The sequence below is a fragment of the Eubalaena glacialis genome, chromosome 5 (genome assembly GCF_028564815.1).
Source record: "Eubalaena glacialis isolate mEubGla1 chromosome 5, mEubGla1.1.hap2.+ XY, whole genome shotgun sequence".
Lineage (NCBI taxonomy): Eukaryota > Metazoa > Chordata > Mammalia > Artiodactyla > Balaenidae > Eubalaena > Eubalaena glacialis.
The window spans coordinates 32450270-32476816 of NC_083720.1; the positions used below are offsets into that span (position 1 = coordinate 32450270).

General features: G+C 40.8%; 1 protein-coding gene across 2 annotated transcripts in view; it reads left to right on the plus strand.

Annotated features, from left to right (window-relative positions):
• Positions 1–26547, plus strand: part of PAPSS1 (3'-phosphoadenosine 5'-phosphosulfate synthase 1) — a 102381-nt gene that overhangs the window by 55689 nt on the left and 20145 nt on the right. For both annotated transcript variants that reach the window (XM_061191181.1, XM_061191180.1), the window contains 2 exons: positions 896–1031; positions 13445–13713. In XM_061191181.1, the coding sequence (XP_061047164.1) occupies positions 896–1031; positions 13445–13713 (405 nt within the window). The remainder of the gene's footprint in view (positions 1–895; positions 1032–13444; positions 13714–26547) is intronic.

Genomic DNA, 26547 nt, shown 5'->3' on the forward strand with positions numbered 1-26547 from the left:
GAGAGGCATTTACTAACCCCTTTCTCTTAAATGCCATTCACTGTACTCCCTGGACACCGTGTTCCAGTGCCCTGTTTGTTTTCTCTGCAGCGTTTATCACTAGCTGATATTTCTCTGGTTTCTCCTCTATCTCACCCACTAAAATATAAGCTCCATTGGAGTAAGATCTTTCTCTCTCGTTTTCTGCTGTATTTCCCAGTGCCTAGCACAGGCCCTGACACATACCAGTCCTCAGTGAATATTTGTTGAATGAGTGGTTTGGTGGATGGGCAGAGACCTACTAGTGAGGGAGACCAGGCAGGAAGTGACTACGCAGTTGAGGTGCATTGTTAGCAGGTAAGTTGAAGCAGTGGGGGAAGAGCTTGAGCTGCATTGCAAAAATGGACGGGTCCTAGAGGGTATATCTTCTCCTCTCAGATGCAGAGAAAGGACCCGAGTGAAGCCGAAAGAAATTTGAGGTGGTGTGCAGATTGGAAGGCATGAATTTGTGTTCAGCTCCATCATCATTACTTTAATTGCTCAGAAGTTTAGGATTGGAGAACACAAGAGGGCAGGGTGACCCAGGCTTACACACTTTTCTGTTAATCAACATAGAACAGCAATGAAAAGAATGATTTGGTTACTTAAAAAAGTCGTAATTATTCATTTTGATTTTGTTTGCGTTTCATATGCAAATATAATAGCTGCATCACAAATCCTTTGCAAAATTATAAAATATATTCTAATTCTACAGCATCTCTAATGCCAGTTCAGTTGGTAAACCAAACAGATTTGCCATTGACCTTAAGATGAGAGTAGTTTACAGCTGTATTTAGCTTGTATGAGAGAAATGTTCTTACTTATTTTGATATTGGTTCCTGTTAAAAAAAACTTATTTTCTTTCTCTTGCCATTAGATGGTTATGGAACAAGGAGATTGGCTGATTGGAGGAGATCTTCAAGTCTTGGACCGAATTTATTGGAATGATGGTCTTGATCAGTATCGTTTTACTCCTACTGAGCTAAAGCAGAAGTTTAAAGATATGAATGCAGGTAAGACATGGACCTAATTATCTAACATGGGACTACTTGGAGTTTCTCCTCGATGGGGAGGTTCTTGAAGATTTTTTCCAATGCTTGCTAAAATGTAAGACAGAATGAGGAGTAAAGATAAATTTAGTTAGCAATGGAATAAGTAAGGAAAGGTAGTCAATCTGAATCAACCTGTGTAGTTCACTCATATCAATGTGCTTTATATCCCAGAATGTCTTATTGGAGTGGAATGTACCACTGCAGAAAATAATAGAACAACAATATCACATTTGCTATGCATTCAGCAAGTGTTTGTTTTGCATCTTTATATGCCAGAGTACCAAGTGCTGAGGATTCATAAATAAATAAGACAGGAGTTTATGGTGTAGAAGAGAGAGACAGTCAACAAATAACAGAAAATGTTGTTGAAGAGTAGGTTAATAATGATTTCAGATTTCTGGATTAGGATGAAATGGAGCAGTAAATATAGAGAGTTTGTAGAATCTGTTCTTTATAATACTGTCTTAGAAAGTGCCCCAGGACAGGGATTTTTATATTAGACATCTGTGATTAGCAGATCTTTTACACAAAAGTAGGTAAATGATGTGTTTACACTGGTGCACCCACACTTGCAAATTCCGGGTGCCTGCCACAGTATTCGCTGTAGATTTTGGGAGGCTGCTTTTTAAGGTCTGAAGAATTTGAAGCCTCCTACAATCATGCTGCTAGTGAATTCTCACCCACTACAGAAATGGTTAAACACTAAGCATTGGTGCTGCTTTTTAAAATATCTTCTGTGTACAAATTGAGGAGATACGGCTGAGAAAAGTCAGGTGGATATGGATGCCTTTTAAGGAACTACCTGGCCACCCAGCTGTATTTATTAACCAGAAGCCCGCCTTCCCAAGTGACTCCAGAATCTGGGCAAGAGCTCCCATTTCATCAGTTGTGTTTAGGTTCTGTGACCTCTCAGATCCTTGGTAGTCATTCAGAGTCCTGTGTGCACACTGCCCCCTACTTTACCACTTAGAAGTTATGCGGTTGTGGGGAAAGGGGTTTCCTCTCTAAGGCTCAGTTCCCTAGTTGTACAAATGAGGACAGTGATGGTACCTGACACATAGGATTTTATTTTTAAAAAGTGAAATGAGCTAAGATGGTTAGGCACCGTAACAGTACCTGGCACACAGTAAGAGGTTAAGGTGTCATTATTTCTGTTATGTGAGTTGGAAGCTAGTTTTACTAGTAAGTAAAGGGTATACAAGTAAAGGGAAGAGAAAGAGTATCTGTTTTTTCTTAAGCTGTATCATAATTAGCTGATATTTGAAGTGATGTGACAGGGATCAAGAACTGGAGGCCTGAGATGGACACACACTCTTCAGAGCTCCACAGTCCCCACCAGCCTGCCTCGTTCATGCACATTTTTTGCTTGGCCCCCTTACGGTATTTGATAGTGTAGTACCCCATTCCTTCTTCTGAATTTTATTCCTCTCCTCTGAATTTGAAGCACATATTTGGCTTAAACTACTTGTGCAGGAATTTCTCTGAATATTACACTTGGTGCTTGCTTATACAGCAGCTTGTTTTCTTCTTTCTTGCTAACACGTTTTGGGCCCAGTCATAGAGGAATGTATCATGAACTGTATCATGACTGCTATAAGTCAGTGATGGTGCCGCATTCTGTTTTGTCAGTGTGTGACCTAAAGGTCCGTGTGTAAGTCAGTTTTGACCTTTGAGAGGTAAGCAAGTGGGGCTTCTGGGAAAGGTTTTCCTTCCTGAAAAGTAACTGGCTTAGGACAAAAAGTTATCCTTTCCCATCCTTCCTCTTCCTTCTGCTTTGGATGCTGTCATGTAAGGGTACAATGTTTGGAGCTCTGGTAGCCATTTTGTACCATGAGAATCCATAAGAATCTTACACTGTTTGAGTTTCTGATCCAGCCCTTGGGTCCTCTGTATCCAGATTTGTTATTCAAAGACCTAATGCATGTTTGAGTTGTATGAGACACTTCTAGTTGGGTCTTCGTTTATTTGCATCCAGAAGCATCTGATAGTTTAATATGTGTAGACGTCTCTCTTTTTTTCTGGTGAAGAGGAACATGTTCACTGAGGACTTGCTGAGACCTTGCTTACTTTAATTTGTTTTCAAAATAATTGATATCTGGAATTCGTGTTACTAAATAAATTTTTAGCACTGTTGAGGGGTCTTATCAAGAAATGATCATTCATAATCCAAGACTTTATATTACGTCTGTTTTACATTCTTCCTTGTGTACCAAACATTTTAAATCATTTAGAGGATTTGTTGCATAATGAGTGATTGCAACTTTGTTTAAAGTAGCTGAGAGCTGGTTATTAGCGTTAAATCCAGCAAAAAAGATGATGGAGTGTTATTTTGTTTAATTTTCCATTTTAGACTAAGGCAAATAAGCAACAGACTGAGGAGGTCCCTTTATAGTTCTTATTCACTCCTTCTGGAAGCCAATAACAAGTCATCTACTCTTGTGTACAAATCATAGTTCAAGGGAGAGAGGACGGAATATTTTTTTTCTTTTACTTAGGGTTTCTTTTCTTACCTCTCCCTCCTTCTCCTTCCCTCGTCTTAGGGAATATTAGGTAATCTTTGATTACCCTGTGTGGGTTGTTGTCCTGTGCACATTGATATGATCAGTTTTGCTGTTTCTAGACCATTCTGTAGCTGGAAGGATTGAGAGGTCTTTAATACCCACGTCAGTGATTGCAAGGTGACACGGTTCCAGATGGCAAGTTCTTTGAACCACCGATGATTGACCACTATCCTGGAAAGAAAGACTGAATTTCACTTAAGCCAAGTAAGAGCCAGTTAGTGTTTATTGCACACAGAGTACTGGTGTCCTGCTGGGTTACAAAGGGAAACGCTGACATAATTTCTTTTAAGCTAGTATGGGGTAGCACAGTGTTGAATAAATCTGAGAAAGCTTTGTCAAGTTGTTGAACCACAGACTGTATTTTAAATGAATGGATAGAGACAGTAGATGGATATATTAGGCAAAGTTGGGAACAACAGATGCCTGAGAAAGCCGAGGTGGAAGCAGATAGTTTGCCTCTGAAGGCACTGGGCTTTCTTGCCCATACGCCGGCAGTGGGCTGGAGATGCTGTAATCTGAGATTGGGTGATGGAGCCTCTTGTCAGTCAGGTCAAGGCACACTCAGATGAGGCTGTGAACATTATCTAACAACGTGAGTATTTAAAGATGGGCGGTCAGGGCTAAGGGAACCGCCAAGGAATGATGAGGCATCCGGGGACTGGCAATTTGGGGTAGTATTACCATTCCTGACAGGGCGTCGGAAGGCAGCATTGTTTCTGAAGTGGGGTAAGAGGAGCTGGAGCTGTGGCAAGGGGCTGCCGAGCAGGAGCTAGTTGTCTGGGGTGTAGACCCTGCTGTAATCACAGCGCTGAAGCAGGATGCTACTGGGGCAAGACTTTTGTCCTCCGTCCTCTGGTTGCCTACTGATGTCTCCCATATGGAGGCAGGAGTACAGCACTCTCACCCCCAAACACGCACACACATGCACGTGTGCACACGCGCACAGAGGCACGAGACAGGGCTGGACAGGAAGGGGAATGGAGAACAGGCAGTACAGAGTCCAGCTGGCAAAAAAGCTTTATATCCAACATTATTTTTCACTTTAATTTGAAAGCATTTCTAGTCCTGAGAAAGAAAAACAACTTGCTGCCGTACATTGGGGTATGAGAGTGCCTGTTGGTGAAAAATTCTAGTCTATTCATATTTACTCAAGTAGCCTAGCCCTGTCTTGTTGATTTTCCCCCCCCCCTCATGAGCAGTTTAAGTGAAAGAAATGACAGTCCTGAGAGAGGAGGGGGATCAAATTCTTTCTCATTTCCAACTCTCTTCAAAAAACTCCCACAAAAACATAGCGTGCGTGCACCCCAGCCTGCCTCCCAGCAATGCTAGAGCGATCGTCAGGACTCTCTGGTCCAGCTACTATACTGATTTGGGGAAAATCAGAAATGCCTGTACTTAGAGCTTTGGGGTAAAGTGGCAGATAATAGAGCTTGTGTAGGACTGCAAGAGAAGACTTATTAATTGCTGCTGTATGCAGGCCAGTTTTCAGAGAAGTTGAAAGGAAGACAGCAGACGGATGTTGTAATTCTGGGTCTAGTGGTTGGGATGCAGGCCAGGGCTCTGCCTGTGGGCTGGGCAGTGAAGTGCAGGTCTGAGAAATCTGGGGGAAGGAGTTAGCAGTGCTCCCCTGCTGACCAGCTCATTCGTTGCTCACAGCTGCCCTGCTGGGGAGCTGCACTTGTCCCCGGACCCCTCAGGGTGCAAGAGAAAGTGCAGCACAGGGGTCCAGCCCAGGTGTTTGTACTGTGCCACATCAGGGTTCCGTGGCCGTGGCGCTAGATTAGGCAGCCCGCGTCCTGCACGTATTCTGGGGGTCAGGGCCCACCCTCCTCCCACCACCAGAAAACACTCACGGTTGCCATTCCTTCCCCTGTCAGAAATCAGCACATCCTGAGAAGAACCTTCTTCACTGTCTTCTTCCCCTTCCATCTGCTGGAGGGAAAGGGATCAGACCGTACTTGTTAACATGGTGTGTTGGCTCCTGAACTGGATGGTGTCGAATCCGGAGGGGAGGGAGAGGAACTGTAGTATGGGGCTCTTCCTTTACTTAGACATGAGGTATGGGAGAAGGTGCAGGTTTTAGAAGCTGGACCTGCTTTTGGCTTGAGATGTGAGGGTAGTAAGTGAAGGTGAAGGAATTGAGGGGTGGGGTGGTAATGAGCAGCATCTATTGAAACGTTTTTAGTAATAAGTCTCTGTAACTGATGAGTTGGAAGGTCAGGACTTAGGGATGCAGCTAACAGAAGCCATCTGTATGCACATGGTAATTGAATCCAGGCGCAGGGGTAAGTTTCCTGAATGAGTACGTAAAGAAAGAATTTCATAGGACCCAGCAATGAACTCTTTGGCTCTGAGAATTTCATAGGACCCAGCAATGAACTCTGTGGCTCTGAGAATTTCATAGGACCCAGCAATGAACTCTGTGGCTCTGAGAGGACCACAGGATGTCAGAAACAGGTGACTAGACCAAAATGGACCAAGCAGAATATAAAATGTCATACACATTTGATCACATCTGTGTAAAAATGTATGCATAAGGAGAAAAACTAGGAGACTATGCAAAAACCCAAAAACAGTTATATTAAGATAGTGCATTTGGGGTGGTTTTTCCCCTCCAAATTTTCTTCAGTGTTTCATGATTTTTACTAAAGAAAAAGCATAGAGGCAGATGAAATAGAAAAGGTTGGTGCCATGGTTAGCAGGCCTTGAGGCTATGAAGACAGTGGCATAGCTTTTTTTTTTTTTTTTTATGTCAGAGGCAGCAGAGAGGTCAGGACTTTAAAACAGGAAAGTACCTTTTGGATTTGGCAGGGGTTTCATACTCACTATGTGGCAGAACAGGAAGGAATTAGTTGAAGGAGTGACTCCATTCCCGTTCTTTTCTTCCATCACTTTATCCTTCACATTGTCACCAGACTTACCTTCTGAGAACAAAGATCTAATCACATCCTCTTGGAGTTGAAGGAAGTATATTCCTTCTAACGTGGATTTATTCTCTGATTAGTGAATGTTTGCTTCTCCTCCTCTGACTAGATGGTAAGCTCCTGGGGGCAGGACCAGTTTCACTGTTCCCGCAGGACAGTGTATCTAAAACAGAATTTTTGGGGCTTCCCTGGTGGCGCAGTGGTTGGGAATCTGCCTGCCAATGCAGGGGACACGGGTTCGAGCCCTGGTCTGGGAGGATCCCACATGCCGCGGAGCGGCTGGGCCCGTGAGCCACAACTACTGAGCCTGCGCATCTGGAGCCTGTGCTCCGCAACGGGAGAGGCCGCGACAGTGAGAGCCCCGCGCACCGCGATGAAGAGTGGCCCCCACTCGCCGGAACTGGAGAAAGCCCTCGCACAGAAACGAAGACCCAACACAGCCAATAATAAATAAATTAAAAAAAAAAAAAAAATCCTTAAAAAAAAAAAAAAAAGAAAGCTCCAGCCCAGAAAGCACCTGCTCCAAAGGCATCTGGCAAGAGAGCATGAGAACATAAGAGGCTGTTATAAACAGAATAAAGGTTCTTAAAAAAAATAAATAAATAAAATAAAATAAAACAGAATTTTCATCCTGTCCCAACTCCTTTCTTCCCTGCCCCGCTGCCTGCTTTGGCTGCTGGTTGGAGGCTAGATGGGGTTGTCGGGGGAGACCAGTTGTCTTGTGAAGCAGGGATGAAGGGCTGATGTGGGCCTGGGGAGTGAAGAAAGCAGGGTTTAGTGAGGTTCAGGGAGCAGAGCGGTGCACTGCGTGTGGAGGATGGCAGTGGTCCTCCAGAGTCTAAGACTCTGCAGTGGGTAGTGGTGCCTGCTCTCAGAGGGCGTGGAGGAGGACCAGAGGCATGCAAGGAGGCTGGCAGGAGGTGATTTGAGGTGCCCGTGGAGTGCTAAGAGGCAGGTGGAGAGACGGTCTGGAGCTTAGGGGAGTTTCGGTCAGATGACGTAGATCTGTGAGTCAGTAACACATAGAGCGCTGCTCAGTGACCTCAGCACTGGGGAGGGGTTTGAGGGAGCAGGCAGTGCCAATCTTTGCCGTTGTGACCCCATTCCCAGTGTGTAGGTTGTGATTGGTCAGACGAGCCTGTCTGTATCCTGGGGGAGGAATAGATTGAGTGAGTGGGGAGAATGGAAGAGTTGGTGGATGGTTTATTTTATATGGAAAATATTGGAGCACGTTTCTGTGCCACAGTCTTCTGATTTTGCTGTCTCCCCACTCCACCCACTGACCCTCCCCCACCTCAGTCCTGCACAGTCTACTAGCCTAATTTTCTGGGCAACATTACTGATTAACTCACAACCTCTGTTTGGAACACAGTATCCTTCCTAACCGATCATTCAAAATTCTGCATAATATCACGTGCTAGGCTTTGTATCCATCTTTGACAAGATGGATGATTCTGTGTCCTCAGACACATCTGCTTTCCTGCCTCCACACTTTTGCTCACACCAGGCGTCTTGGTTGCAGTGCTCTTACTTCCATCACCCAAATTTCATTTGTCTTTCAGAGGTTGGTAAACCACAGCCTGCACGCCAAATCTGGCCCGCTGCCAGTTCTTGTAAATAAAGTTTTACTGGGAAACATCCACAGTCACTTACGCATCGTCTGTGGCTGTTTTTGCACTGCTCGGCAGGGTTGAGTAGTTGCAGCAGAAGCCCCATAGCCTGCAAAGCTTAAAATATTCACTCTAGCTCTTGAAGGAAAAAGTTCGCTTTTGTGCACGGCATCAGCAGCTTCACAGTGTACTTTCTATAAATCACAATTATGGAATTCCTGGTCCTTTCCCAGGAATGGGGGCAGAAGGCTAGAAAGAAATGGAAATCATAAATGTTAATATTAAATTCCAGTCATTTTGAAGATAATGTCCCATTTTCAAACACGGTTGAAACCCTGATCTTAGGTAAAGCAGTCTTAAACTAATCCATAAAGAGTTATAAGCGAAAAGGCAAGTATTTTCTACCAGTTATGGTGTGACAACGGGGAATTCACTGTCCTTTAGAAAATGGGGATGAGAATGTGAAGAATTACTGAAAGTTGCTCTAAGTATCAGTGGCCCCAGGTCCATAGTGGCCCATTATTCTTTTTCCATCCTTGATGGAAAATTGTTGGAGGAAAATATAATGGTGATGCATACTGGGTTATGTTAGTTGGGACAGTACCTTGGGAATGTAAGCTTCCAGTGGATCAGGTGCTTCCATTACATTGTTCATCCACATAAGTTTTCTAGTGGGGAAACCAGATGGTAGGGATGAAAATGCAGTCTGGAGCTACAGGCAGCTAAAGCCATTTGTGTAATTCATTGATAAATAGTTACAAGGGATTGAAAAGGCTGGAAGTTTAGGAAAGACCTGGTAATATTGGCAAGAAAAAATGGGCAGACAGAGCAAATGATCATTGGATTTCTGAATGGAACTGATAATAAGGAAATAATTCTACCTGGAAGAAATTTTGGCAGCAAAATCCTTTATATGCTGCTAATGTAAACTTTTAACAAGTCATTCATCTTAACTTTATCTGTTAAATGTCCAGTGTGGAGTTAGATTAATTCTTTTTGGAAAGGAAACCTAGGTAGATGAATTATTAGAATCTGTGAAATACATATATTTGAGACAGAATTTATTTATGTTTCCTTTTGCACATGCTGTCATATAAATAATCTTGCTAAATGGCAATTTTACAAAATCAGATTTGACCTGATTGGAGTCTAGGAATGTAGTCATCATACACCTGAGATGTATTACCCAAGGGTCCTATTCACAGTTAGGCACCTGTTCCTGATTAAGGAAGGCGAAGGCTGCATATTGCAGCACAGAGCTAATGCACCCTCATCTTGGAAACACTCACTGGAGTGTTAGTTCGTACTAGAGTAGACCTTGAGTCACCAGTAGAACAGTGGGTTCAATTTCCTGCCAGGAACTTTTAGATATGGTGTTTTTTTGGGTTTTTTTAAAGAATGAATTGTCTTAAGGAACTTAATTTTTAAGTGACTGCAATGTACATCTCACCGTGCTGGGTACTTTATATTATTTTATCTTCATAACAGTAACCTTAGTATCATCCCCACTACGAAGATGTCAAAAGTGAAATTAAGTCCTTAAAGACCACAGTCCATGGTTAAAAATTGTTAGACCTGTAATTTGAACCCGTAAATATCATGTTCCAAAGCAGTGCTGCTTCTACATGTATCTTCTCTTTTAAAAATTATTAGGGAAAATTTTAAACATATGCTACTTACATTTGTAAGTAGATATAATAGTGTGAATGAATCCCTATATACCTCTAACCCAAATTCAGTGGTACCAACTCCTGGCTACTCTTGTTTCACCTGTACCCCTACCTACCCCACTGCATCCCTGCATATTATTCTGAAGCAAATCTCAAACCCCATGTCATTACCATCTAAATATTTCAGAAAGTATTTCTTAAAGGTAAGGACTTTAAAAAATACAACCATGATATCACTATTGCACCTAAATAATAATAATATCAATAGTTTCTTAATACTATCAAATATCTAGTCAGTGTTTATATTTCTGATAATTTCATAGTAGTCACATTTCTTTTTTTTATAGTTTGTTTGAATCAGGATCTAAATAAAATCTACATGTTATAACCAGTTCATATGTCTCCTGTCATAATATTTTACTTTGTTTTTTAACTTTTTATTTTGAAATTATTTTAAATTTACAGAAAAATTACAAGAATAGTACCAAGAACTCCTATATATTCTTCACCCAGTTTCCATAATTAACATTATGTTTCTTTGCTTTCTCATTCTCACTTTCTTTGAAAGTTGCAGGCATGATGCCTCATTACTCCTTAGTTATTTCCATATGTATTTCCTGAAGATACGGACAGTCTCCTACCTACCCTCAGTATGCTCATCAAACTCAGGAGAATACCATTGATATAATAATACTGTCTAATCTGTGCACTTCACTCACATCATGCCATTGTCCCAATAATGTCTTTTATCACAAAACCAACAATGACAGCTAAAATCTTCTCTTTGCCACCTTTGCTTCCTGGTTCAGGATGTCAGTCATGTCCCTTTAGTCCACTTCATTTGGAACAGTCGCTTAGTCTTTGTTGTGTCTTTTACAACTTTGGCATTTTTGAATAGTCATGTCGTTTACTTTCTTGACTGTCTCTCAGTTTGGTTTTATCTGCTGTTTCCTCATGATTAGGTTCCAGTTACACATTTTTGTCAGGAATCCTGCAGGAAGCAATGCTGAATTCTTGGTGCATCATATTTGGTGGCTCACAATTTTGATTTGTCCTATTACAGATGAGGTTAACTTTTTTAAAGTTAACTTTTATCATTTAAGATCATGTTTACCAGGTTTTTGTGCTGTAAAGTTAACAAATTATTTTGTATGTACTAACAGGTATTTTGGGGGAGAGATTTTGAGACTCCATAACTATCCCCTTGTCATCAAACTTTTATCTGCTAGTTTTAGCATGCTGCAAATATTGCCAAATGGTGATTTTTCTAATTCCATCATTCCATCTACATTTATTAGTTGACTTTCTACTGTAAGTTAGAGTTTCCACTTCTCCTCCAGTGGTTTTTTCATTTATTTTATTTCTGGATTTACAGATTCCTATTTTACTCAGTGGTTTACAATCCATTAATATTATTATTTACTTGATATTTAGCTTGTCCTAGGTTGGCCTTTGGGACCGTGTCAGACTGGTTGCTGTATCCTTTTGACAAGTCCTCATTATTCTCTGAGCACTTCCTTTCCTTATGACACAAAAGACGTTCCAGCTCATGTTGTACTTTCCATTCCCTAGCCCTAGAATTGGCCATTTTGCCAAGGAAGCCTGGTTTAAGTGAGGAGTAGTATTTAGAATGTAAAATTTGGGCTTTAGTTTTGCTCATTGCCACTGGGTAGTCATTGCTTGTAGGACCTTTCAGCGGACAGAACCAAGAAATGTGCATAAGAACATACACTCACACACATTTATATCTGTTCCTGTATATATCTGTCTATATAGCTGAAAACCATGAGGTCACACTGCTATTGTCAACCCTAATCCAATACCACGTGGTCTTTTCTAGCCTTTCTTCTTTTTGGTATTTTTGCCTCTCCTCTCCTACAGTGAGAATCCTGGCTGCCATTCTACTCAATCTATTTTCTTATTTGCTCTGTTTACGCTCCCAGGCAAATGAGCTGTTTTCTCAGCCCTGGCCCTATTTGTCCCTGCCACGCAGGCATCTGTGTTTAGTTTAGAGAACTAAACTTGCTGATGAGATTTAGGCCAGAATCAGAATGCGGGTTCAGTTCAGGCAGTAATCCCCTAAATGGAGCAATGTTAGTGCTCATATTCAGGAGACATTCTTCGTCTATTCTTTTTTGGAAGGACTGGAGTATAATAGAGTCAGGAAGTAAAATTCCTTCTTGGTCTTGGGGAAGGGGAGTTCTGGAGTTCTACTTAATGGCTAAAAGGGATGTTTTGAAATCTTTTGATATCCATATACTATATCCAAAATTTGAAGTGATTTCAGAAGGATAGAAAAACTTTCAGGTCTGTACCCCTCCTTCCATTTCCTTAAAGCAGCATAATTTTAAATACTCACATATTTGTATCAAGACTTCTTTTTTGTACCTTATGTCATATAAGGAGGAGAAGTGGAAACTCTAACTTATAGTAGAAATGCAACTAATACATGTAGATGGAATGATGGAATTCGAAAGATCACCATTTGGCAGTATTTGCAACATGCTAAAACTAGCAGATAAAAGCTAGCAGCTGTTTCTTTGGTGAAAACCAGCCTTGTTTCTCAAGAAAAGGTAACTTGAGAACTTCAAAGCATAGTGAAAATGCTCTGAATCTTGGAATATCACAGGATGTGTCCCCAGAAATCTCCTGGTCAAGTAGGGTGCCATAGTTTTCTTTCTGTGCCTTTTGTCACGGTGATAGAAGAGGGTCAGAATTGAGAATAGATTGGGGATGTCATACTATTCGGCTTAAAATTATTCGGGAAGAGGAAGTTGTTCCCCTCTGAGTCAAGATTGGATCAACATGGCGTGATGATGTATCAGGTATTGTGAGGGCATCAAATACAGAGCTCCTCTAACTGCGTTGTTACTCTGTTCTGTGAAATTACTTTATGACTCCAAGGAACCATGCCTTCTAAGAAAGGTCTTCTGATAGCAAGAGCCCCATGTAGGAGTGAAGCCAGGGTTGTAATCAGATGATACATAGTTAACCAGTTTAATTAATCCAGCAGTTTTCAACATTTGAGTAATAGCAATGGTCCTTGTAAGGGATATTGTTGTTGCTAAACTATAATCCAAAATCGAGACCTGGCATCACAAAACAACATTGGGTTCCAGTCAAGCAGAGCAATCAGTATAAGTGAGCTTATTTGGAGAGTAAGTAAATTTTTTAAACTCTACATATCTCTGTCTTTCTGTCTTCCTTCAATAAAGGAGTATCTTAGATCCAATGGCAGGATTGACTTGATGGGTAATTAAGGCATACACCAAGAATTTATATCCATTGCAAGCAGTTGAACCGAGATGTTAGGGCCAGAAAGTCTGATTATCATTCTCAGGTTGCCCATGAATGCAGAAAGTAATTGTTATAAATCCATCACTACTATGTGACACATGCTCAGGCTTGTAAGATTTGTAAAGTAATAATTACTATATCGTGTTGCCTTGGAGTAAATGGTCAGCGCAGTACATGTTTTTCACCAGTTTCTGATTCTGAGCATGCGTGTTTGCTTAATCCTAAGCATCAAGCTTCAAGAAGAATTGCTTATCCTTTGGAAGGTAATCTGTTAGAAAAGGACTATTATTAACTCTGAATATTCTCTTTCAGATGCTGTCTTTGCATTTCAATTACGCAACCCAGTGCACAATGGCCATGCTCTATTAATGCAGGATACCCATAAGCAGCTTCTAGAGAGGGGCTACCGGCGCCCTGTCCTTCTCCTTCACCCTCTTGGTGGCTGGACAAAGGACGATGATGTTCCTGTGATGTGGCGTATGAAGCAGCATGCTGCAGTGCTGGAGGAAGGAGTCCTGAATCCTGAAACCACAGTGGTGGCCATCTTCCCATCTCCCATGATGTATGCTGGACCAACTGAGGTATTCACGGCAGCAGTGCTGAACCACTGTTACTAGCACAGCAAGTGTCAACAACAGACCTGACTTTTGATTTTTCTCTCATCTGTAGGTCTATTCTAAACACAAGGCATGCTCGCATGGGCGAGCTTGGGAAGGTGTGACACAGGCTCTTGTCTGACCATGTTATACAGATCTGATAACACTCATCTTATCCCTTTAGCAAAGTCCAGAGTTACTCTTCCCAGGGGACAGATTTGGTCTGACTTTTGCTTCTGGTATTTCAGTGGGAAGGAAAGCATGGTATCTTTTCAAAAAAACATTCAGAAGACATTCTTCATCTGTTCTTTATTGAAGGACTGATAGGGTTAGGAAGTAAAATTGCTTCTTGTTATGGAGTGGAAGAGAGTTTTAGAGTTCTACTTAGTGGTCAAAAGGGAGATTTTGAGATCTTTTTATAACCATATGTAAGGAAGAGGAGTTAATTAGGTTTTTGCTTCAAGGTAGAGTTGGCTTTCAAAAAATATTTGTTTGAATAAATGAATAAATCAATAAATGACCTAAAAAACAGTGTGTGGGAAATTCCTAGCCAGCTTCTTGTTGAGTGTTTAAGATAAAGAATGGAATGCACGTTATTATTGCATTCTTTTTCATCCCTGCCTTGAAGGGAGATGAATTTACTTAGATTTATCTGAGAGGCAAACCCTTTTAGAAGAATTAAATAATTTAGTTGTATATACTCTGTGATATCTTCCTTCAAAAAAAAAGTTTAAAAGGAAATACAAGCGTGTTTGGCTATTCTTTGGGATCAAGCCTAAAATTTGGTTTTTTTTTTTTAACGTCTTTATTGAAGTATAATTGCTTTAAATTGTTGTGTTAGTTTCTGCTGTATAACAAAGTGAACCAGCTATACGTATACATATATCCCCATATCCCCTCCCTGTTGCGTCTCCCTCCCACCCTCCCTATCCCACCCTTCTAGGTGGTCACAAAGCACCGAGCTGATCTCCCTGTGCTATGCAAGCCTAAAAATTTTTATTGGAGCTTAGTTGTGGGGCTGTGCAACTCTTTAAGAAATACTGGCAGAAAACTACAATAACAACAAGTTAAGAGATTACAATGTATTTGACTCTTCTCTTGGATCCAGCCTAAATAATGCATTAGAACTTCCATATGAGGTAAACCTCCTCATATTCTTCCCTCTTTGTTGGTATAAAATGTTCATAAGAATTGGGCACCAAAAGCCCTTTTAGTTTCCCAGAGACCACCATGGTCTTTAGTTCTTACATCTCAAAGATGAACTAAATTATTTTGGAAATAAAGTAACAATTTTGTTCCAATAGTTTCTCAACTTTTTTGGTGCTGTCTTCATCATCATCATTTTAAGGGAATCATTTGGACTGAAGTTTTCCAGAATTATAGGGTGAGTGGTTTTTACTGTGGGAATGATGCAAGTGAATCTAGGGTCAGGAATGAGTTTATCAATAATCTCATTAAGAGCCAGTGAAGAAAATGAAGGAATTTATCTTCCCTACTGAGGACATATTTTGTCCTATTTGTGTTTTTTATTCCCTATGTAAAAGGGGAAGATGTGACATTTTATTACCTAAATAAACTAAAAACTGCTCTTGAGAAGGAGGCAATGAAGGGATAGATAAATAATAAAAGCAGCCAGATGGGACTTCCCTGGTGGCTCAGTGGTTAGGAATCCACCTGCCAATGCAGGGGACATGGGTTCGAGCCCTGGTCTGGGAAGATCCCACATGCCGCGGAGCAACTAAGCCCATGCGCTATAACTACTGAGCCTGTGCTCTAGAGCCCGTGAGCCACAACTACTGAGCCCCCGTGCCGCAACTACTGAAGCCCGCACGCCTAGAGCCCGTGCTCCGCAACAAGAGAAGCCACTGCAATGAGAAGCCCGTGCACCACAACGAAGACTAGCCCCCGCTTGCCACAACTGGAGAAAGCCTGAGCACAACAACAAAGACCCAACGCAGCCAAAAATTAATAAATTAATTAATAAAAAAGCAAAACAAAACAGACAGCTATGGTAAGAGAGAAAGGCCTTTCTTGAGAGAGCACCACAAAGGGTCAAGCATGCTGTTTTGTCTACACTAGAAACATTTTTAAGTCTTCTGATTTCAGAGCCAGGTGTGTTTCTCAAGATTCAAAGGCGAAGGTACCTAAAGGTGCCTTTGGGGTGCTTGCATTTCGGCTAACCTCAGAGTCTCCCTCCTTGCAAGGCAAAGCTGACAGCGAGGTGAGCCGGCTGCAGCAGGCCCTTGCCCAGCCTTGGATTTGACTCCTGTTGCTACCCACAAGAGTATGGTCTGGTCAAAACAACACAGGCTGTTGTCGAAGCCTGGGCCTGTTCTTGGCCTGGTTTGTCACCAGCTGGTCTGTAATCGCAGGTTAGACTTCGCTGAGCTATGTTTAAGTGCACAGAAAAGGGTTATTTAAGGGATGCACAAGGAGGTGAGACTAAATATTCTTTAAGGTTCTGTCCCATTCTCATCATTTTCTTATTTGCCTTATTTTCTTGTAACTTCGTATTGACGTATAATATACGTAGGAAGAAGTGCATATCTCATAGGTTTACAATTAAATGAATTTTTCCCATTTGAGCAGTCCTAGGACCAGCACCCAGATAGGTAAAAAGCCTATTACCAGCACCCTAGATGATCTCCTTCCTGCCGTCTCCTGTCATTACCTGCTCTCCCCACAGTAGTCATCACTGCCCTCACTTCTCACATCACAGATCTCATTTGCTTGTTGGATACTTTGGGAGGCAGACTCTAAGAGTGAGAGATTAGCGTTCAGGAAATGTATCAGGGATGGCTCTTGGGATCAACACTAGTGGAAGAGAAGAGATAGGAAGGGAGCAGAATTGGGCAGGGGGAGAAGTTGAGCTGCAGTTCAGTCTTAGTGGAAGCCTCAGTTGACCCCATGTGGAATTCTGGAAAGGCCCTTCAAAGATGTTCTGAGTTGCACAAGAAGGGCATGCCTTTGGGCGCTGCTGCTCTTTTCCACAGAGGCAGTTTCTAAGGAGGGCTGACAGCTGCTGGGTGTTGTGTTGGCAACTCCTAAAGCTGGCGGAGTAATCCTTCCTTCCTGGGGGGACCCGGGCGTTGCATCACAGCGTCTAGGCCAGCCTCTCCTAGGGCTTTTCATAACCGAGATTATACAGTGTATACTCTTTGGCGTCCGGCTTCTTTCGCTTTACATTATGTTGGTGAAACTCACCCTCACTGTTGTGTGTAGTTAGTTGTAATTGGTCACTCTCAGTACTGTGGAGTGCCCCATTGTGTGACTGCACCCAGTACTGTTGATGGGCGTTTGTGTAGTTTTCAGTTGTTTGCTATTAAGAATAGTGCTGGTATGAAGATTTTAGTGCATGACTTTTTGTGGGCATTTATGTTGGTTATATACCTAGGAATTCTAGGCAATTTTAGGGGTATGCCTGTGTTCCCCTTTAGTAGGTGTTGCCAGTCAATTTTCCAATGTGGTTGTACCATTTTATATTCTCGTCAGCAGTGTATTTCTTCATCTAAACTTGATGACTTTTCATTTTAGCCATTTGGGTCCTCTAGCCCTATGTAACCAAACGTTCTGTAATACTTTTACTATTTCTTAACGAACCTCAAAATTTTTTTCATTGAAACAGTTTCACTGAAGAGGAAATGGAGAAGTAAATTATATATCATGATTGAGAATATAAGAATAGCCTATTTTTATTGAGCTCTTACTGTATTTGCCAGGCAATGTTCCAAGTGCTTTACATGTATTAGCTAACTTCATCCTTAGAACGACACCAAGAGAATAGGTACTATTATTATTATCCTCACTTCAGAGATGAGGAAACGGAGGTAGAGGGGTTAAATAACCTGTTCAAGATCACACAGTAGTGTCGAGATAGTCTGGCTCCAGAGCCAGGTACTATAACTGCCACAGAATAATTTTTATCTTATCATATAATATTAAAATATGTGGCTGCAGATTTTTGGAAAACAGACTGGAAATCTTAAAATATCCTGTAGGAGTTCCAGAACAGTGAATTAGGATGGCCTTGGCTGACATTCATTAGAGGTGGAATCTCTAGTACAGGGCCTTTCAAACGTATTTTTTGTTTATCATAGCCTAGAGTTGTGGGTTGTGATCTTTGTTTAGTCTGTATTCATCCCCACAACAGCTCAGTGAGATAGGTTTTATTTCAATTTTATAGCTGAGGTTACTGAAGCTCAGAGAGACCAAGTAACATAGCTATGGTCTGTCCAAGAAAACCAGAGCTGTATAGTAGTTAAAGCAGTAAAGACAGATTTTCATTCAGGAACCATTGCAGCAGGGGAAAAGAGACCTCAGCAGAGACCCGGGCTCAGTTGAATACATCGTGGTCAAGTGGGGATTTATAGCCAAGGAGCAGAGTGGGGGTCAGTGGATGGAAAATTACTAAGAGGAAACATCAGAAACAATGGGCATGGGATGATTCTAGTTAAACAGACCTAGCAGGATCCTTGCGGAAGGCAGGGCAGCCTGATCAGGTATCACTTGGGGGGTGGTGGAGGTGAAGAATTTGATCAGATATCGAGGATGGAGGGTTTCAAGACTGACTTAGGTTTTTGCTGCAACTGGGTGGTACAGGCCCTACAAGGATGGACACTGAAGGTTGAGGCATAGAGGGCTTGGAGGAACCTGACCAGAGTTAGGTCAAGGAGAGAGTCTTGGTCAGATCTTACAGCCAGCAAGACACAGAGCTGCAGCTGAAACTCAAGCCCTTCTGACTCCAAGGCCTGTGTGTTCTTTGCACAAGGCTCCTTGCTGCCTGGAAGCCTCAAAGGGGCCTTAGCAGTCGGTGGGAGGGCAAAGAAGTTAAGGATCCCCTGAGCCTACACAGAGCTCCCAGGTTTCCTAGAAGGGTATAAAGGTGTGTTAGAGTAGTTTCTGTCTGTAGATCTCTGTTTGGAGTGTCAGTTACTTGCTAAGAGGTGTAGCTCTTCTCAGGAACCACCGCATCTGGTGCCTGAGCAAAGGCCATTTTTAACTTCTGAACTTTTATAGAACAAACTTTAGAAATTCTGATAAACGTCTGCATATTTTAAACCATTAAATATGTTAATGTTTATGAACTGGCAGGATTTAAACTGTTAGATTGAGTGGCTTTTGAAAACTATCCATTTCTTTTTCTCAAGTGCCTCACTTGTGTGTTTGACTTATTTGGCTTATTCACAGCCTCAAGTGAAGAATTTTTTTATAGTTCAAAAAAAAAAACCAAAACACAACACTCATTTTGTAGCTTTTCCAGTGACATCAGGAAAAAGTCTGCCAGTAATGCTCATTTGCCAACTAATAATAATAAAATAAAAAACAGTGACTCTTCCTTTAATCATTTTCTGTAGGTCATTTAGAAGGCATTGGTACTAGATTTGCTTCCGCAGCACAAATGCTTCTCAGAACAATGAGCAGCTGTTAGTCTGTTTGGTTGTCAACAGGATGTCCCTGATTTTTCAGTCTGTAAAGATTTAATGGCTTGATTCCTAAATTCCATTTTAGGAATTGGGTAGGTGGGGTGCAGGGCAGCATGTGGTGGGAGAGCTACTTTTCTAATGCTAAAAATGTGTCATATATGTACTTTTTTTTTTGAGGCATTAATCCACTATGTAGAAAATTGTCCCATCTCACTAAATGCTAAATCCATCTCTGTAAAGGACAAATAATACTTTTTAAGACATGTTACGTGAAAGTGCTGAAAGTAAGATGTATCTTGGAATGTGGATATGTACAAATAATAAGTTCTTTCTTGGGCTTAAGGCATTTGAGTGAAAATTACCTGCTGAATTTTGGAGAAAATGCATTGTTAGAAGCTGGGATTTTTCTTTGCCATGAAAGTTATCCGTGCACTTGGTAAATGACTCCTTAATAGCAACTGATTGTGTTTAAGTGAGCAGATGCCCTTAAACAGCTACAGTAGGAACATATTGCCACATGATGCCAGTATATTTAATTAGTTCCTGCTTTACACCAGTATTTGGAGTAGTAAATAGGATGTCTGTTAGGGTATAAACCCTGTTCTTCCCCTTAAACACTTCCAAGAGCTTTAACAACCTAAAGGGACACTCTTAGGGTCTGAGCCTAATTATAGGAGCCATAAACTCCCAAGTTTTAATTGTAACCTTTGACTCTCTTTGAGGTCTTTGATAATTTTGTCTTCTCATTTATTTTATTGATGTATCTGGAATAGCGTAACATGGATTTACAGTCTCTTATCCAAAATACTTGGGGTCATGTATTACTACTTAATTCTCCTGATGGTTCTGAGACATAAAACACATTAATATTTCTGTAGCAAAGTGAATGACTTTCCACATTAATTGAGATCAGCGAAGGCCATAGATAACTTCATGTCAGTTTTGATCAGGTTCTGCTAAGTTAGTTAAAAAACTGGGTTTTTGGATTTCAGATGGATGTGTTAAGTAGTCTTCTTAATGGTAACCACTTGGTAGTATGTACCTATATCAAATCATCATGTTGTATACTTTACACTTACATAATGTTGTATGTCAATTATATTTCAACAAAGCTGGAAAAAAATTGAAGTTCAGATTTTCTGGTAAGCAGTTGCAGATCTTTATCACAAAAACATTTAGAGTCTGTTGATTTATTTAAAAAATAATTTGGGGATTCCTATAGTCTGTTTTATATACTTTTAGCTTATATGTGTCTTAAGAACTGAAATTACTAATTTAATTCAGAAACATTAGATTTTACAGGTGTTTCAGGATGCTTTTCCTGGGGGAGTGGGAAACCCTGTTTTTCTCCTGACTTTTCTGTAGATTTCCAACTCAGAATCTCTTTGTGCCTGTTTCTTACTCAAGCAGCATCAAGTTCAGATATTGTGTTTTAGTTTGGCTTTTCACTTTTTTTCTGCAATTTTAATCTATGCTGTTTCTTCCTTAAATGTAGTACTAACTTGTGTTTCCTCTCCTGCTCTGATGTCCTGTGTTGTAGGGCGTGACACAGTGTAAGTAGCTCAATAAGAGTAGGTATGCATGGACTTTGGGGTCGGAAAGACCCAGTTCAAATATTCCGTCTCTTAGTTGTTCGTTTTGCAGCTTTGAATGTGTTATTGAAAGTTTTCTTATTTGTGAAACAGAAATATTATCTTACTGATTTGCTCTGAACATTAAATGAGGTATTTATAAAACACTTTGTTTTCATATTAGGAAGAACTCAATAACTGGTACCTATTTTTTTCTTCTCTCACCCCTGTAAAGGATATCATGAAATGTTTTCCAATGACATACCACCATGGTTGCCTTCCTTTGCTTCCTTAATAATCAGTGAGGGGGTGGAGAGACAGAAGATTATCAAGGACTTTTGGCTTTTTTAAAAATTTATTTTGTTTATTTTTGGCTGTGTTGGGTCTTCGTTGCTTCGCACGGGCTTTCTCTAGTTACGGCGAGCAAGGGCTACTCTTCGTTGCAGTGTACAGGCTTCTCTTTGCAGTGGCTTCTCTTGTTGCAGAGCACGGGCTCTAGGCACGCGGGCTTCAGTAGTTGTGGCACACGGACTCAGTAATTGTGGCTCGATGGCTCTAGAGCGCAGGCTCAGTAGTTGTGGCGCACGGGCTTAGTTGCTCCGGGGCATGTGGGATCTTCCTGGACCAGGGCTCGAACACGTGTCCCCTGCATTGGCAGGCGGACTCTCAACCACTGCACTACCAGGGAAGCCCTTTGGCTTTTATCAAAAGCAAATTTTGTGGTCCCTGGGCTTGGGAGGCAGGAAGAGGGAGGATACTGGATTTGCTCTCTATCCCATGACCTCCTTCACACCTGCTGGGGGCCTGGGCTCAGCCAGGGCAAGGTAATTTACAAGAATAAAATTAGTTTGGTTGCTGATGGTTCTGAACAAATACTTCTCTTACATTTGAACTGTGTTATTTTGAATCCTGAGACAGCTGAGGTTTATCCTTGAAGATAAAGGAAATCTTTGGGAAAGTCTGTATTTTGTGAGGAATCAGGCCTCAGATTCCTGGTGTGCGGACTGAAGGATTTGGATTCCACAATCTAAATTCCCTTTCAACTCTTAAAATTGTCTGATGGGAGTAATTATAAGGTGTGTCTAATTCTCTCCTACAAGCTGGAGAATGGAATGTCTAAGTAGATTTCATAATTTTTGCATTGCAAATCAGAAATGTGACTCTCATGACGACTGAATACTGTTCAGTGCCTGTACAGAGTGATGGAAATTCTAGAAGCGTTTAGAATACTTAGTTGTACAAAGATTGAAAGTCATAAGTACCCAGAATCTACATGATGGGAAGGATGAACCTTGTCTTTCATTTGCCTCTCTCGATTTTCCCAGTCAACTTGAAGAGTTTAAAATGGTTCCTACCATTGAGAAATCAAGAGGCAGACCATTAAGATTTGGGAATTTCAAGAAAATAGGTTAATACTAAAGCGATGTGATAATGTACAACCAAGTATTTTAATGTGAAATTCATGAGATGAATGAAGATATAGATTTTTTTACCCAACAAAAATAGATAATTGATTTGACTTTCTAAAGAATTTTCATACATTAAAACAAGTACATTTTTGACGATTTAGAAAAAACAAATTTGCACATTTACAAAAAAAAAAAAGTCCCTGTGCCTGAAGTTCTTTCATAAACCAGTTGAGTGTATGAGTTTGGCTTTATGGAATGTTGACTTTAATAAAATTCATTACACTTGAAGAAAATTTTGATGTGAAATGTATAAAGAAATAGGTTATTTAAGTGGGGACTTAAATAACTGTTCTATTTATGATCTTCAGTATTTTTAATTAAACAAAATTGAAAATATTACATACTTAACCAGGCTTCTAGGACAGTGGAATTTCTCCATTGTGGGGTACGAAGAAGATGGTGTAGTACTAGTGGTGTTGTATGTAAGTGGTATAGTCCAGTTTTATAATTTTATAATGTAATATTTTAAATTTGAAAAGTAATTTGTTTATTTTTCTCTCAGAAACTACTGAAAATAAAATTTACCAAAATCTTTGCTAGGTTTGGGAGTAGAGAGGTAAATGATAGGTACTATTTTCTAATGGAGTCAGGGAGCAAATGAGACTTTTATGTTTATAAAAAGGGGCGTGAATTAAAAATGGAGAAGAGACACACTCCGAGGTAATATGCCATATTGGGATGATTCAGGAACAATTCTAATTCTAAAGAATTTATATTATAAATATTATGTGTATGGAGATGGGTAATTTAGGTTTCTATATATCAATGATTTTTGGTTTGTTAGTCGCACAATATCTTTTTTTTTAAAGAATATTTATTTTTAATTAATTAATTAATTTTATTTATTTATTTTTGGCTGCGTTGGGTCTTCGTTGCTGCACTTGGGCTTTCTCTAGTTGCAGCGAGTGGGGGCTACTCTTCATTGTGGTGCGCAGGCTTCTCATTGCGGTGGCTTCTCTTGTTGTGGAGCACAGGCTCTAGGCATGCGGGCTTCAGTAGTTGTGGCACATGGGCTCAGTAGTTGTGGTCGCAGGCTCTAGAGCGCAGGCTCAGTAGTTGTGGCGCATGGGCTTAGTTGCTCTGCAACATGTGGGGTCTTCCCGGACCAGGGCTCGAACCCATGTCCCCTGCACCGGCAGGCGGATTCTTAACCACTGCGCCACCAGGGAAGTCCCGCACAATATCTTAATCTATGATGGCTGGCAGGGAGAAGCCATTATAGGATTTGCATAGATCAATCTCATTTCTTTAAGAGTTGATTATAATTTGAATCATGAACTACTCCCCTATTAGCACTACTGGGTAGCAGAACTTAATTTTTACTTGTATTACATTGTGGAAGTTAAGTAAAGAGTCAAATAAACATTAGCTGCAAAAATGTATTTGGGGAGGGAATTCTGAAACAAATATCGATTTATTTCAATGACTTATTCTGAGTAGTCATTATTCTGGCATCCATTTTATTTTATTTTACTATAGTTGATTTATAATATTGTGTTAATTTCAGGTGTTCAGCTTCAGATTCTTTTCCATTATATGTTATTACAAGATATTGAATGTAGTTCCCTGTGCTATGCTGTAAATCCTTGTTGTTTATTTTATATGTAGTCATGTGTATCTGTTAATCCCATACAGTACTCCTAATTTATCCCTCCCCCTCCCTTTTTCCCTTTGGTAACCATAAGTTTATTTTCTGTGTCTGTGAGTCTGTTTCTGTTTTGTAAATAAGTTTATTTGTATCATTTTTTTAGATTCCACATGTAAGTGATAATATAATATTTGTCTTTCTCTGACTTCACTTAGTATGATAATCTCTAAGTCCATCCATGTTGCTACAAATGGCAATATTTCGTGTTTTTGTCACTGAGTAATATTCCATTGTATAAATACACCTCTTGAGCTGAGAAGGCAGAGATTGGATTTTAGGGCTGCTAGAGCAGCTGAGACTTGCAGTACAGAGCTAAGGCAGCAGAAGACTGTGAGGGTGTTCCCCATGGTTCCTTGGACTGCATTCGTGCAGGGCAAGACTCTGAGGCCTGGTAGAGAGTGGCTGCAATAAGTTTGAGAGTGGATTGAAGATACCAGAGGTTATTCATTGTTGGAAGATGACATTCCAGCTCAGCTAGAGTGGAGAAACCTTGCTAACACCCTTGGCATTCTACTAAGACATCGGAAACACATGCTTTAGGAATAAAGACCACACCCTAGAGAAACAGTGTATCGATTTGGGTACAGTCAGGAGGTGGGAAATCACACAGAATTGGACAGGGGAAGTTTAAAGAATTGTTAAGCTTTAATAGAGAAGCAACTATAAAAATGCAGAGTGAACTCTAAAGGGTATCCTGGGGCTGAGGGAGATTACCAAAGGAAAGATAGGTACACTTGGAAAAGGGATCCTCTCCTCAAAGCTGGGCTTCAGATCTCATTGGAAAAGGTACGGTTTCATCCCACTGGATGGTGAAGTTCAATGGATTGCCTGGGCCGCACTGGTTCACAGATGCCACATAGCAGGGAACAACCCTCTGGTTCACAAGCTAGCTGGGGCTAATAGACTGGGGCTCAGTGGGGGTCAGGGCGTTGGGAGCTGGCTTGCTGCTAGATTGGCGCACAGCGTGATACCCATGTTGGAATTAACGCAGGAAACAACGCTCTGAGGCACAGATGAGCACAGGGTGGTGAGTGAGTGAGCAGAGGAAGTCAGGGAGCTGCTGGTGGGAGGCTTGGAGTGCACTGGTGTTTGCATTAGGAGGGCTGCAGCAAGGCGGTCACTGGCCTCAGGCTAGGGCTTTGAGGTTGTTGAAGGATGGTGCACTTTGAGTTTGCTGCTGGACCAGACTGCCACCAACTATCCCCATACTCAGGTACCACTACACACCCTTCCTTCTACAATGTCCCTCTACTGATAAAACTTAACATTTTGCTCAGTGTGAAGGGGAAATGCTTAGTTTTCAATCCGTTATCTCAGAGCAAATACTGAGGGTGAATTTGGAGTTGAAAGGCAGTGGGTTGATAATTGGCCCAAAAAGCTAGACTGGACCTGCCCAACAAGGTTTAAAACTGAGCCTCAAAAAGATAAGGAGAGGTGCCAGTAAATTACCTGCCTGCTAGAATCAGGCTCTTAACATTCTAAAGGAAAAAAGCACCATTCAGACTCCTTGAAACAAGTCATTCACGAGTCCAGCATACAGCAACAAATTATTGGAACTAAGCAAGAAAGTGTGATTTATAATCCAGAATAAAAACTGTCACTAGAGACATACCTTGAGGTGATGCTGATGGTGGAATTAGCAAATAAGAACATTAAAGCTTCTTAAAGAAAAATGTAGTCTTATGGATGGGGAATCTCAGAGAAGTGGAAACTATAAAAAAATTAAATGGAAATTCAAGAACTGTAAAAGTATAGTATCTGAAATGCAAACATTTATTGGATGAACTTAAAAGCAGACTAGAGTTGGCAGAAGAAAAAGGTCAGTGGGTTTTTGAAAACTCAATAGAAATTATTTGAAAAAAAGAAATGGGAGAAAATGAGCAGAGCCTTAGTAACTTGTGGACAACATCAAGCCATCTAACATATGTATAATTGGAGTTCTGAAAAAAGAGAGAGAGAGAGAGAATGTGCAGAAAAAGTTTTAAAAAAAAATAGTGGTTGAACGTTTTCCAAAATTGGTGAAAACCATCAGCCTACAAATTCAAGAAGCCCAGTAAATATAAGAAAGGATAAATCCAAAGAAAACCACAATTAGGCACATAGTAGTCAATCTGCTGAAAATTTATGATAAAGAGAGGAACCTTAAAAGTAGAGGGATGGGGAGGGTGAGAGGAAGAGGGGACAATAGGGAAATAGTAGGAATGATGGCTGACTTCTCAAGAGCATTATCAGCTAGAAGCAATGGAGTAACATTTTTAAGCGAGAAAAAAAGTAAAAACAAGTCTGTAATCTAGAATTCTGTATTCAAGCAAAAATAAAGGTGAAGTAAAGACATTTCAGATAAATGAAAGTTGAGAATTTTATTAGGGAGGAAAAGTTTTTCAGAACCCTCCAGCAGACTTCCCAAGAGATTCTATTGTTTGCTTAGATGCCCATGCTGCAGGGCTGTATGTCAAGGAAGGCTGAGAAAGCAAGGACCCGACATTTTCATCATTTAAGATGCTGTTTCTGTCATCAAGGAATAGGGAGATCAGGGCAAAGAGAAATCAGTTGTTGTGGAGGCAACTAGCAGTGTTTGCCACCTGTGAATTAAATTACTTTTATAATCAGAAAAAGAATGACAAAGCTATTTGTTATTTGCTACATAGATGCAAGTAAAGCCAAAAATAAGTCATTTGTTGTTCAGTTGGCCATTTACAGATTCTTAG